Source organism: Tachypleus tridentatus, chromosome 12 (assembly GCF_004210375.1).
Source record: "Tachypleus tridentatus isolate NWPU-2018 chromosome 12, ASM421037v1, whole genome shotgun sequence".
NCBI classification, from domain to species: domain Eukaryota; kingdom Metazoa; phylum Arthropoda; class Merostomata; order Xiphosura; family Limulidae; genus Tachypleus; species Tachypleus tridentatus.
Window position 1 is genome coordinate 69,642,897 of NC_134836.1, and position 13,163 is coordinate 69,656,059.

The window sequence follows — 13,163 nt, forward strand, 5'->3', positions numbered from 1 at the left end:
AAGGTTACGTTTTCTATACTGAATTAGTGTTAATTAATTTTTAATATTTCTTTACTGTTATTATTGTGTCCACTTTTAAAGTTTCCTCTATTATGCTAATATTAAACTGCATGTTTAACACTGCAGTATATTTTAGCAGTTAAATTATTAGCATTATTTGAAAAGTTAAGCCATTATTCGTTTATTACTGTGTTAATATTAAGAGTTACGTGTTTACAGTAGCATTTGACTGAGAAGTTGCTTGTGTAGTAGCAATAACTTTATGCAATTATTTTATTTATATAGAAGTAGCGTGGTTCGTTATGGACATAAAGGTAGAAACAATTAACTTTGCCTTCGTTGTTTGGTAAGAATCTAAAACTGTCGTAGACCACATGAAACATTTTATTACATCATTAAAAGTACATTATGTTATTAATTGATCTGGGACTAATTTTGCTAACTTATATAATTTTTTTTGAAGTATCGTGTTTTGTTTTTCAAACAAGCTATAATTACACCTTCAACAACATATAGTTTAAACGTTTTTGAAGATTTAGAATCCGTAATAGTAAACCGGAATTTCTAAGAGTCATATTTAAATTTCAGAAATACATTTCACTACCACTCCTTCGCCAACTGCTATACACTCTATGATAAAACTACAGTTGACATTATAAAACACAAATTAAAGTGATTTATAGACTTTTGTATAGGACGTAATTTTGTAAGTTACAATACTGACAAGCATACAGTAGTAAGTTATATCTTATTCCATCAGTGTGTAAAAACTTACACGTCTCGATCGTTACGAAAGGGAATAGACACTACTGTTTTATATAATACCATCATGGAAAAGATAAACATTACCTGAAATAATGTAGATAGATAATTCATATAACTTACTAAATATAACTTATCAGCAACTCCGGAACTTCATTAAAAACAAAATTGTTCAGCACCCAACGATCTATATGAATCACTAAGTTTTAAATCGTTAATAAATACCGCTGATATAATGCTATTTACGTCAGTGAAGATAATTATATATGCCGGGTATATATATATGTAAGAAGTGGAAGACATTCAGATACTCTTCACTCGGCCATCAACAGTTCACACTCTGATACACACTTGAAGTTACTTAGAACTAGTGGTCAACAAAGCAGTTAGCATCATCAACGAGTTAATAAACACCACCATGTGAAACTAAATGAAAACAAATCTTCGACTGTAATGTCCACTGTGGCAGTACGACAAAATCTAGTACTACGTGATGTCTACAACTGCACATCCAATAGACCCGGTGTCACGTATTACGTCAGAGTTACACCTTCATAAAATCCAGAATCACGTGATGTCCATAGTGGCACCCTCACAAAACTCGGGTTCGGATTCAATTACTGCATCTGGTAGTTACAACCTGGTAGACATAGTGTAAGGTGACTTCTACAACTTACCATCTAGCTAACAGGTAAGTCTTCCACGTGGCTTACTTGATACTACCAACGGTGATCACTACTAGATACTTAAGTATAACAATAACAGTGTATTTAACACTTAGTAGTAGATTGGCTACGTAATGTTAGATAACTTAATCAGTAACCTAATGGACTACATGACAAACAAACTTGAAGCAGGTCAGTGACAAACGTTTTTACCACTAGCAACTGACACCATAACAAATATTACGCTCAGGGCATAGACCAATACCTAATAAATACAGCTTGACTATAAACTAATCTACGACTGAGTTAACATCGGAAAAAAAACACACACTCCCACGAAACCGTCTTCAAAATGTATACTAACATCCTGGATGTTGGTTATGATTGGACTGAGAAATATCATTTGTCTAACTTTGATATTATAATATTTTTGTTTCTTCAACTTAAAATACTTCTCTGACCAATCAAGCCAAATGATTTATAGATACCCGAAGATTCAGAAATATATGATGACCTGTCTTTGTGTTCTTTAAGCTTATGGACCATATTTTTCCCCTTCCTCTGCAGGGGGCACGTCAGCGGAAGATTCAGTGTAGTAAGTTTTGGAAACAAGTTACTCACATTACGAAAGACAATAAACGAAAACTCTGTATCAATTCCAAGATTATTAATATTTTAATGTGTTACAGAAACATAACAAAAAGAACAGAGATTAGTTAACACATATGAGGCTTTTTCTCCATATTTGGTAAAATACTGAAAGGTAGAAATTAACCATGTTAAAAATAACACATCTAATTTTATATTGCTACATTTTTGTATGTTACTGTAGGAATAATTAAAATGTTACTTTTTATAATCCACTCTTTAGTAAGTTGATTCTGACCAATTTATTGCCAGTATATTTAGGTTTTATTTGTTACCACGTCTTATTGGTGTTGCGATGAACCAAGTTATGGATATAATGTAGTTGTTCTTAGGTTACTGTTGCTCCCTTAGTGGGAGGCTACGCAAAGGGGCTATCTGCACTTTGCAACTACGAGGAATCGAACCCAGACTCTAGCATTGAAAGTTCGTATATTTATAGCCTTGTGCTCAGGCTTTGCTATGCATGTTTGGTAGTTATCAACAACTGTTTTAAATACTTTAAGATTTTTCACATGTTAAACCAAATAAACTTCGTAGTATTTGTAACATTATGGTGTTTATCTTCTAAGTCTCTGCAATATAGCAGCAATGTAATAATCTTAAAATACCTTTCAGGTTTTATGATTCCAGCGCTGTAATATTAAAGAAACAATAATAACAATAACAAAATAAAATATAAGCACGATAGTTTTTGTTCTTTATATCTATGCTTAAACAAGACGTACTGAGTGGGTAAATCAGTGAGACAGAAAAAAAAATCACTTCGATAACATTTATGCCGATCCTTTGGAACTTAACTTGCGACTCAGTTGAAGGTTTGATTTATTGAAGGTAGGTGACAGCACCATTACAGGTTATTAAAATGTAAAAATTATTTCACGATCAGACTTCTCTTCTGGCGCTTTAAGTTTTTTTCTCCCACAGTACTTCTCCGGTAGACATACGTCGTGTAGTGGCAGCATAATGTTTGTAGATGGCGACATCTTGTGATGAGTAGTGTCAGAAACAGTAGTGTCGTAGTTTGTTAAGTACGTGGCCGATGTATGTGATTGTCCTCGACCACGAATTAAACATCGATTGGGATTTCTCCGCAATACGGCGCGCAAGTAGGCGTTTCGCATGACAGTCTGCACCTGAAAAAAATATCCATTTGACTGTCAAATAAATAAAAAGCAGAGTTAATGCCTTTTGGTCATATGCAGATTCTGAAAACTCTCTCAATAAAAAGAAAAATGAAAAGATTAAAACATTTAGGAAAACATAAGTAAATACACAATATAATGTAAAGTAACTTACAAACAAGTTTAAATCTACACTAATGGACACTAATGGAAACTAGTTTCGACAATTCCCATGTTCCCTTCAATCCATAGCTAAATTATCTGATGTAGATAGCCTTCATGTAACTTTGCATGAAATATAAAACAAAAACTAAGCTTCGTTTTACAAGTGGCTCAATGGTAAGTTTGACGGCTTATAATGCTAAAACTCGCATTTCGATACCCGTGGTGGGCGCAGATATCCCATTGTACACTTTTGTGCTTAATTACAAACGACAACAACCTATTGCAAGTGATTTCTACCGGCGTTTTTTTTTTCTATGAACATATTATCTTCAAAAGTTGTTTTCATTATTTTATTTTTCGTGTATATAAGACACATTATAATGCTAGAAATAAACGAACTGATAACACCAAAATGTTGTGTTTTTCATTGTACGCTCAACGTTTCGCTTTAGAGTTTACTGTTTCGGTTTGTGTTTTAGTGAACTTTGTTGTAATGCGAAACGTTGATTGTCCAATTAAATAAAAACAACATTTCGGTGTTAAAAGGTCGTTTATTTTTGTATTGAAATTTCTTTTACCGAAAGTTAAACAATACCTTTCGCTTTGTCCACTGCGGGAATTGAGTCCCAAATTTTAAAGCAATACGCCCCCAAAACTTATCTATGGGAGCTACATATTAACTAACTATTAATGCATTACTGTGGAAAATCTTGATTTAATTAGAATTTTATAAAAAGTGCAAAACAAGTTGCTAGTGACATACTCTTTTCAAGAAATAATGTTACAATTGGTATTACAAGAAAACTACAGTAATTTGAATAACCTATGAAAAAAATTCTAACTATTTGACGATTTTGCTGTCACTCGAAAATTTTGAGAAGCATAATTCTCTCATCTTGTGCCATTCTATATTTGGAAACTGTGACCTAAGCCTAAGGCATTTAAGCTTATTGATATTATGCAACTTAAAATGACGTAAACTATATTAATTGATTTGGCCCGCCATGGCCAAGCGTGTTAAGGTGTGCGACTCGTAATCTGAGGATCGCGGGTTCCCATCCCCGTCGTGCCAAACATGCTCGCCCCTTTCAGCCGTGGGGGCGTTATAACGTGACGGTCAATCCCACTATTCGTTGGTAAAAGAGTAGCCCAAGAGTTGGCAGTGGGTGGTGATGACTAGTTGTCTTCCCTCAAGTCTTACACTACTAAATTAGGGACGGCTAGCATAGATATCCCTCGAGCAGCTTTGAACGAAATTAAAAAACAAAACTAATTGATTCAGGGTTAGCAACGGTCGCTCTTAGATATTAGAAACATAGGAGCTGAAACTTTGTAAGCGACTTGTAGGAATCTAAGTAACACAAAAGGAAAATAAACAACTAAATATAGAAAAATTTGGAATATTAAAATAATATATATCTAAATAACGTAAAATAACTCTTACCTCTGAATTCATAAAGCAGTAGAGAACTGCAACAAATATTCCCTGAAATTCAGTAAACAATAAAAATGTCACTTAACATTCAAAAAACGTATAATAGGCCTAGAAAAATTTGACAAAAAATATCGAATGAACGCAGAGATGGACCTGCTTATTTATTAAAACTTAACGAAAAATGCCTTAAGAACATTACAAATTACGTTTTTACGGTTTATTTCATCACATTTAATGATTATCCCAGATCTTAAGTAATAGAAAAAATAAAATTAGGCTTACAACTATAACTTACATAACAGCAACAGTACATTACATTCCTTGCGCAATGGTAGTTGATCTACATTTTATCAATAGGAGATAATAAGTTAGGGTAGGATTTCTCAACCTGTAGTTCACGACAGTATTTAATGGGGTGCACAGTAGTACATCAAATTTGTTAAATTACCATTTACTGAGAGAGTAACGAACAAAATAATACGCTACAACATTATAAAACTAATATAGTAATAAATATAAATCCCAAATTAATAATTGTAAATACCATAAATTGAATTATGTACATTTGTTGTGTGTCTTATACCATTGCCTGTGGATCGCCAAAAACAAGACAATTGATTTACAGTTAGATTGACGAATATAAAATGGAAGTATAGAAATAAGATAAATATGGATCCATTCTTCATTTAATAATTTAATAATTGACACAGAAATTCACACGATTGTTTCAATAAAGAAGTATCATACTTCACATTAAAATAAGTTGTAAAATATTTAAAAAATTTTCCATATTTAAATCTCTTTTCATTGCTATTTTCTTAAAAATAGAATGAAGCTGTAAAGGTGATAAAAGACATATATGATATACCAGTTACACATGATATAAACTATTTTCAACGAGAGGTGGCGCTACAATACAGTAAAGAAATTGAAGGGAGTTAGACAGTTTGGAAAGCTAGTTAACCCACGAGTTAGGGGATTAATTTATAACGAGTAGTTTGAAGAATGTAAAAATACAATTAAAATTATTTAAGCGAAGCTCTATTTTAAGTCCAAAGATTCATGTAGGAAACGAACTGTAAACAAATTAAACAAGTAATAAAATTAATCACAACAAAATTAATATTTTCAATTTTTAAACGGAAACAAGAAGTAAAACAACTGTTGTTGTATCTCCAAACCTATAAAGCAGTTCAGTAAACCACATTTATGCTTCCAGCGTCATTTTATGTTTAAAACTATACAACATCAACCAGGTGAAAAAAGGTCCAGGAGTGTGAAAATACATCACTTTGCAAAATGGAATTATTAATATTTGAATAAAATGTTTAGACGATAATGTTCGACATTAAGTTACATAAATCCGTGTTTGATCGTAATTCAGTCAGAGTTCACAGTCTTACGGATCAATAGTTTCTTCTGAGACAGAGAAATGTGAATTATACATTAGTGATTAGAAAGTAGAATGGAAAACATGTGTGTCTTGCTGGAAACTTGTTCAACGAACACATGTTTATAACAGTTGAAATAAACCTTTAACATTCCTGGTCGTCAACTGACATAGTTACTTCACATATTAGTATTATAACAGTTAAAACAAACCTTTAACATTCCTGGTCGTCAACTGACATAGTTATTTCTTGTTAGTGTGATATTTTAAATGCTACAATATAATGTGAAAATTCATTACTGTAACCTTGAAATTCTTGTATGATTGAAAATCATAGAAACAAGAAAAATGAAGAAATGTAAAAACAGAACTTAATTATAGATTAAAGAAAAATGTTAGTTGAACTTGATTACGCTAAATCTAGTTTTAGAAAATCAAATTTGGAGACAGTTTGAATGGGTAATTACATAGGGTTTCTCGAAACGTTGTATATTTGTTCTTTGTGACAATAATTTCTTTCGTTACTTATTCAAGCCGTCTCCCAACTTTACCCTGCTCTACGGTATGTCTTGTTACTGTGACCCCCACCTGGGAAGATTGGAGCACAGCGTTGGTGATCATGTACGCCCTCTCCAGATGAGAATCGTCACGAGGATTGATGCAGAAGAGAAGGTGTGTGATTCCAAGTAGAGGGAAAAGAAGAGCGGTAGCTTTGATGGCTTTCCTGGGAAATGAATGAGTGTGTTACAACAATATATAATTGTGTTACAATAAGGGATGATTGTGTTACAACAATAGATTATTGTGTTATTATAATGGATAATTGTGTTATAACAACAGATGGTTGTGTTACAATATATAATTGTGTTACAACAATAGATGGTTGTGTTACAATATATAATTGTGTTACAACAATGGATGATTGTGTTATAATAATGGATAATTGTGTTATAATAATGGATAATTATGTTACAACAAGGGATGACTGTGTTACAACAATATATGATTGTGTTACAACAATGAATAACCTACTATGTAAGAATATATCAAGTTCAAAAAATAAAGTAGCATAAAAATGGCGACAGTTAAAAACATTTTATGAACTTGTTTGATCAGAAGGTGACATTATCTAACCTATTATTTCTGGAAACTACGTGACGTGTTGAATATATTAGCTTTGACCAGTTCTTTTTTTTTTGTATTAAATTCTTGTAACCTTGTTCGAAAATGTTTACTTGATTTGGTTTTGAAAAAAAATATTAATTCACTTCTTTCGATAAAATGTTGGTGGATAAATATATACTTTCTGTGATATAGCTCTATCTGGATAAACACAAATATACCTAATGAGCTATTAATGTTGTGCCCGCTATTGTGATGTCACATAATAAAAAAATGGTGTATTGCAAGTAAATGAAAAAAACAGTACAATAACATTCGGTTTATTAATTAATTAAAAACAAAAGACTGTTTTTGCAATATTATTGACTGTAATATTTTAAATATATAGACAAATGTCATGTGAAACTGAGTTGTATTTTGATAAGACATCACTACGGGGACCTCATGATTAAAAACAAGACATATCAGCTTGTGTTATGCATACACAAGACACCAGGGGCTCTTTCATTGCACTGGTTAATTATTTTATATGGAACGTCTTTTTGTTTTAACCTCGGGAATATTTAAGATTAAATTTGATCGTGCTAGTTCTGAAAAACCGAAAGAATGACTGACTGTTTACCTGACTTGAGTCGTTTCTATAGAGACACTCATCCGGAGCTTGGTTACTAATATTCGTATAACATTGATCAGAAACACTGTATTGACCTGGATACGACAAACAAAAAAAAAAAAAACTTTTGTAACTAATGGAATAGTATATTCACAGTTTCAATTTAGCATATATATTAAACAAGTGCTTTAATGGAACTCAAAAGTTTCGTTAAAAATCCAGACATAATTATGTGTTAATTACTAATCAATCTCCTGATTTTTGTTCGACGTTCAAAAAACTGCATTGATTTAATATGAAACAACAGGAGATTTAGTTATTCTCTTGAAACTAACTAACGATATAAAAATAAAACTTATCAATTTTAAGGAAATAATATAGTTCATAAGTTTTAAAAATATAATAATATTTTCCAACAAAACTGCCGTTTTATTTGTTTTCGTCAGTTTAATCAAATTAACTTTAATTTGTTTTGTTTTGAATTACGCGCAAAGCTACACGAGAGCTATCTGCGCTAGTCATCCCTGATTTAGCAGTGTAAGACTAGAGGAAAGGCAGCTAGTCATCACCATCCACCGCCAACTCTTGGGCTACTATTTTACCAACGAATAGCAGGATTGACTGTAACATTATAACGTCCCCACGGCTGAAAGGGCAAGCATGTTTGGTGTGACGGGGATTCAAACCCGCGACCCTCAGATTACGAGTCGCACGCCTTAACCACCTGGTCACGCTGGGTTAACTTGAATTTATTCTAGTACTGTCATAGTTCTAAATAACTGCTAAATGCAAGCTTTATGTCAGAGAGAAGACACGGAACATAACAAACAATAATCAATTAATTGGGTGAGTGAAAGGTTACGTATTAAGATTGGGAAGGTAGTTAGCGTGTCGGGCTGCGGGTCTGAGAGTGCAGAGTTGAAGATGCGATGCTGCTTAACACGCACCGTACCTGTTGGTTCATTTTTTAAGCTTATTATTCAGTTCAAATAATTGGACAAGTCCCTTGGTGACAGCGGATGCTGCTGGCTCGCTGCGTTCCTTCTAGCTGCTGCTTTAGTATTAGGGATAGTAACACCTAGAGTTCTCCGACCTGGGTAATTTAGCCTGTACCGGTCGGGTTGAATAATTAAATTTTGAAATTTAATAAGAAAACTAATAATTTAAGCGTTTCTCTGGGAACTAAGTAGATTAAAGCCCTATTCGAATTTTCTATAACCGTATTAAAAGCCGTATTATACACCAGCTTATGGAAATCCGTTGACGATTTTCAAACCGATCGAGTGAATTCACGAACGTTTGTATTTCATAGACCTGTTAAAAAAAATATAATGAAATAAATTAATTATATAATACAGAAGGCTTTCGTTGTCTCAAAATAAAAAGTTGGAAATGCAGTTTTATCCAATAACGACTTTTAGGGAATACTTTAGCTCAATAAATAATATTTATGTTCCACAACACTTAGACCTAAAACCACTAGACAATGAAGTGGCTATTAACATGTATATCATCCATTTTATGCTCAGAAAATGATACGTAAAATCTTTACGAGAAAAATTATTATCTTTAAAGCAATGAAGGCTAACGTTTCTTCAGAAACAAAACGCTGACAAATTATGGGCATAAAGTGCAAGAAATGATCGATATTTTCAGACACAAAAACACTAAATCAGGACTTACCAAGAGCGCAGTTATCATGGGCCCTGTAATTAGCCATATGTATTTTGTATTTCCGTATCCTCTCCAACATGGCGAATCTAGAAACAGAGACATGCTTGCGGCCCAGGAAACTACACAAACTAGAGGAAAACCTAAGAAAAATAAAATTCCAGCTTGAGGGGTTTTGCAAAAACAGCACCACAAGGTGCTTGCATTTATTTGTGACGTGAGATATTATTAAGTACTAGTCCTGTAAATATTATACTGAAGTACTAGTCCTGCAATGATTATATTTACTTACTGGCTTTGTAAATATATCATAATACTATTTCTATAAAGATTATAATGGAGAACTATTCCTTCAAATATTATATTGTAGTACTAGTCCTTATATACTATAATGTAATACTAGTCCTGTAAGCTATTTTTATTAATTTTTTAAATAGGTTATCTTAGATATATCACTGTATTTTAAATATTTTCCAAAACTGCTAGATATGAGTGAAAATTACTTGTTGATAAGAAACATGGTGTTAGTTATTGGAATGTAGCCCTGATAAGAAACATAGTGTTAGTTATTGGAATGTAGCCCCGACGTGAAGAGAGTTAGATAAAACGCCCCCTCGCTCTCGATGTATAAAATGGTGGATGCCTATAAATATATACAAGTTTAACAGTCTTCCTACTGGTTTCTAGATAAGTAAGAATACGTATTACTCATTGACAGTACTCACCCCAACCAATGAAGTAATAGAGTTTAAAAGGAGCATCCTTATTGAATATGGAGATGGTGATCCGGCTGTGTAGAAGAAGTCCTTCCACAAACATCCAGTTAATGCTAGCCATGGCAGCGTACATCTTGAGAGTCAGTATTGACTTACAAAACCAGTCCTGTAAAAATCCACCAGGGATCGTAAAAATTATCAATAGTTATTCTAAAGGTCAGAAACCAATGTTCTTTGTTGTTGAATACAAGGCAGCACAATGAACTATATGTGCTGTATCCAATCAAGGATTCGAACATGACATTTTATGTTTTAAACCTTTAAGGTTATCGCTGAGCCAACGAGGACTCACTAAAACAAAATAAAGGATTTTTTTAAAAATACTGTGGTACATAGCAAGGAATAGAACTGGGATATTATGGTTTTCCTCAAAAGTAACAACTTACTGAGGCAGTTCTATAGCAGGACATGTGGTAGGAAACATTACATGTGCGAACACATTAATCATAACGACCAAGTGATCTATTTTAGACATATTTTTTTGCTTTCCTTAGGAACATTTTCAAAGTAAGATATTCTTTAAAATGTTTACAGATATATGTAACAATCTACTAGAATACGAGAAAGAGTCAAACTGTAGATGAACATTTTGGAAACACCAGTGCTACGTACAGCAGTTGTAGCGACTAAATAAAGAACTGGTTAGAGTAATAAACTTCGTATAAACACAATAAACATAAAACTATTTCGATAAGCTACTAACCTCTCTCCTTATATATAAGAAAATAGTAAACAAGCAGTATGTTTACAGACTTATACTGCTAGAAACCGGGTTTCGATACCCGTGGTGGGCAGAGCACAGATGCCCTTTGTGTAGCTGCATTATTTATACCAACAACAATATATATAATGCATTTGAAGATAAGTAAAAGTTATGTCAGAAAAATATTTCGTTTACTCGGCTCTCTATTGGCACAGCGGTATGTCTGTATACTTACAACGCTAAAAATCGAGTTTCGATACTCGTCGTGAGATGGCCTAGCATGGCCAGGTGGGTTAAGGCGTGCGACTCGTAATCTGAGGGTCGCGGGTTCGAATCTCCGTCACGTCAAACATGCTCGCCCTTCCAGCCGTGGGGGCGTTATAATGTGACGGTCAATCCCACTATTTGTTGGTAAAAGAGTAACCCAAGAGTTGGCGGTGGGTGGTGACGACTAGCTGCCTTCCCTCTAGTCTTACACTGCTAAATTAGGGACGCTAGGCTAGCGTAGACAGCTCTCGAGTAGCTTTGCGCGAAATTCAAAAAAACAAACTCGTCGTGAACAGAGCACAGATAGCCCATTGTGTAGCTCTGTGGTTAGTTACAAAGAAATAATTGTTCTTTATTTTCATAAGTGGGTACGGCAAAAAAAGTTTGGAAAGTTAGGCTAAAAGTAAATTCTAATTTAGGAGTAAAAGCAAACTGGTTATTTTATTAGTTTAATTTGCACGCGTTTAAGATATAATTAAAATAATCTCTTGTCATTCAATGTGGTTCAGCGGTGAGTCATATGGCTTATAACGCTAAACACTAGGTTTCGATGCCCACTTTAAGCAATGCACAGACAGCCAATTCTGTGTCTTTTTGCGATGTAGCAAACAATGCAACTGTTTTAGTTAAGAATTCTAGTTCAGGTTTTTTTTTGAAATATTTTAATTCCATGTCAGATATTCAAAAACAAGTGTAAATAGTTTTAATCTTAGAAGAAGCAGTCTACTTACGACATCGACGTATGATAACTGCTGTGACTGCAGAACTCTTGGGAACGAGATTATGACAAGTAAAATTGAGTGAAGAATGAGAGCTACCACCAGGTTTCGGTGAACCCGAAGTCTTGAACACTGAAGTGACCTGGATGTTTGTAACAACTCTGTTATACACGTAGTTATCGAATGGTTTTATTTCAAGTAATTTCTTGATGCAGAATTTTTAAAAAAACAACAACAACAAATGGAAGACTGGTCAAGATATCAGTTTCACATACTAACACAAATTCAAAAAGAAAAAATGACACTTGAAAATAAAACTTTTTCGATAGTTCCAGGGTTTCCATATTTGTTTCTAATGTGTCTTTTATGAACAGATTATTACTATTTACAGTACTGTTATTTCCTTCCATGGAAAATATCTGGCCAATTGTAAGTTAACTATGTTGAAGATCCCTCTGGTGGCAAAATGTACAAACAAAACTTCCATCTAGTATTTCAGTAAAAGTTAATACCAATTCATTTTCTTTAAATATTGTACCTGAATAACTCTACTGACATGAAAAAAACTCAAATAAAAGTAAACAAACGATAAATAAAATAAATAAATAAACAAACAAGAAGTAAAACAGTTATGCAGTGTTCTATAATACATTAATCAATAAAACATACAAGGAAAGATTAATGGATCCAATTTATTATTTTACTTCATAGTTTGTATTAGATTCAAATACATTTTCGTGTAATGAGTTATTTATTTAAGTTTTTATGGTGGTGAAGGTGACCAACTTTAACCAAAATGTATCCACATGTGTATGTGTGATAGGTGAAAGTGTCAATCCTAAATTCATTGTATCCTCACAAGTCATTCGAAGGTAAAAAGACAGCATTAATAACAATTTATATATATATGTGAAGATACTCCAGATGTCGTGTATTTCTCAAACTTATTCTTCATTGTCGATCGGGTTCTATGATTAGGCCCAACAACACAGTTTATATCAAAGTCAGTTAATGTAAATAAATACGAGGTAAATATCTTTGTAAAGTTCCCAGTATTGTTAAAACAGACCAAATGACACCAGTTTCTTATTTTATTCTTCTCGTGA

The 13,163-nt window shown here is 33.1% G+C and overlaps 1 protein-coding gene across 1 annotated transcript in view; it reads right to left on the reverse strand.

The window, feature by feature from the left end:
• Nucleotides 1-429: 429 nt before the first annotated feature.
• LOC143233519 (corticotropin-releasing factor receptor 2-like) overlaps nt 430-13,163 on the reverse strand; it is a 37,197-nt gene continuing 24,463 nt past the window's right edge. The window contains exons 5-11 of the mRNA XM_076469819.1: nt 12,070-12,199; nt 10,318-10,474; nt 9,605-9,735; nt 7,931-8,016; nt 6,775-6,910; nt 4,806-4,847; nt 430-3,208 (exon numbers count right to left, since the gene is read on the reverse strand). Coding sequence (XP_076325934.1) covers nt 2,933-3,208; nt 4,806-4,847; nt 6,775-6,910; nt 7,931-8,016; nt 9,605-9,735; nt 10,318-10,474; nt 12,070-12,199 — 958 coding nt within the window. The 3' untranslated portion in view covers nt 430-2,932. The remainder of the gene's footprint in view (nt 3,209-4,805; nt 4,848-6,774; nt 6,911-7,930; nt 8,017-9,604; nt 9,736-10,317; nt 10,475-12,069; nt 12,200-13,163) is intronic.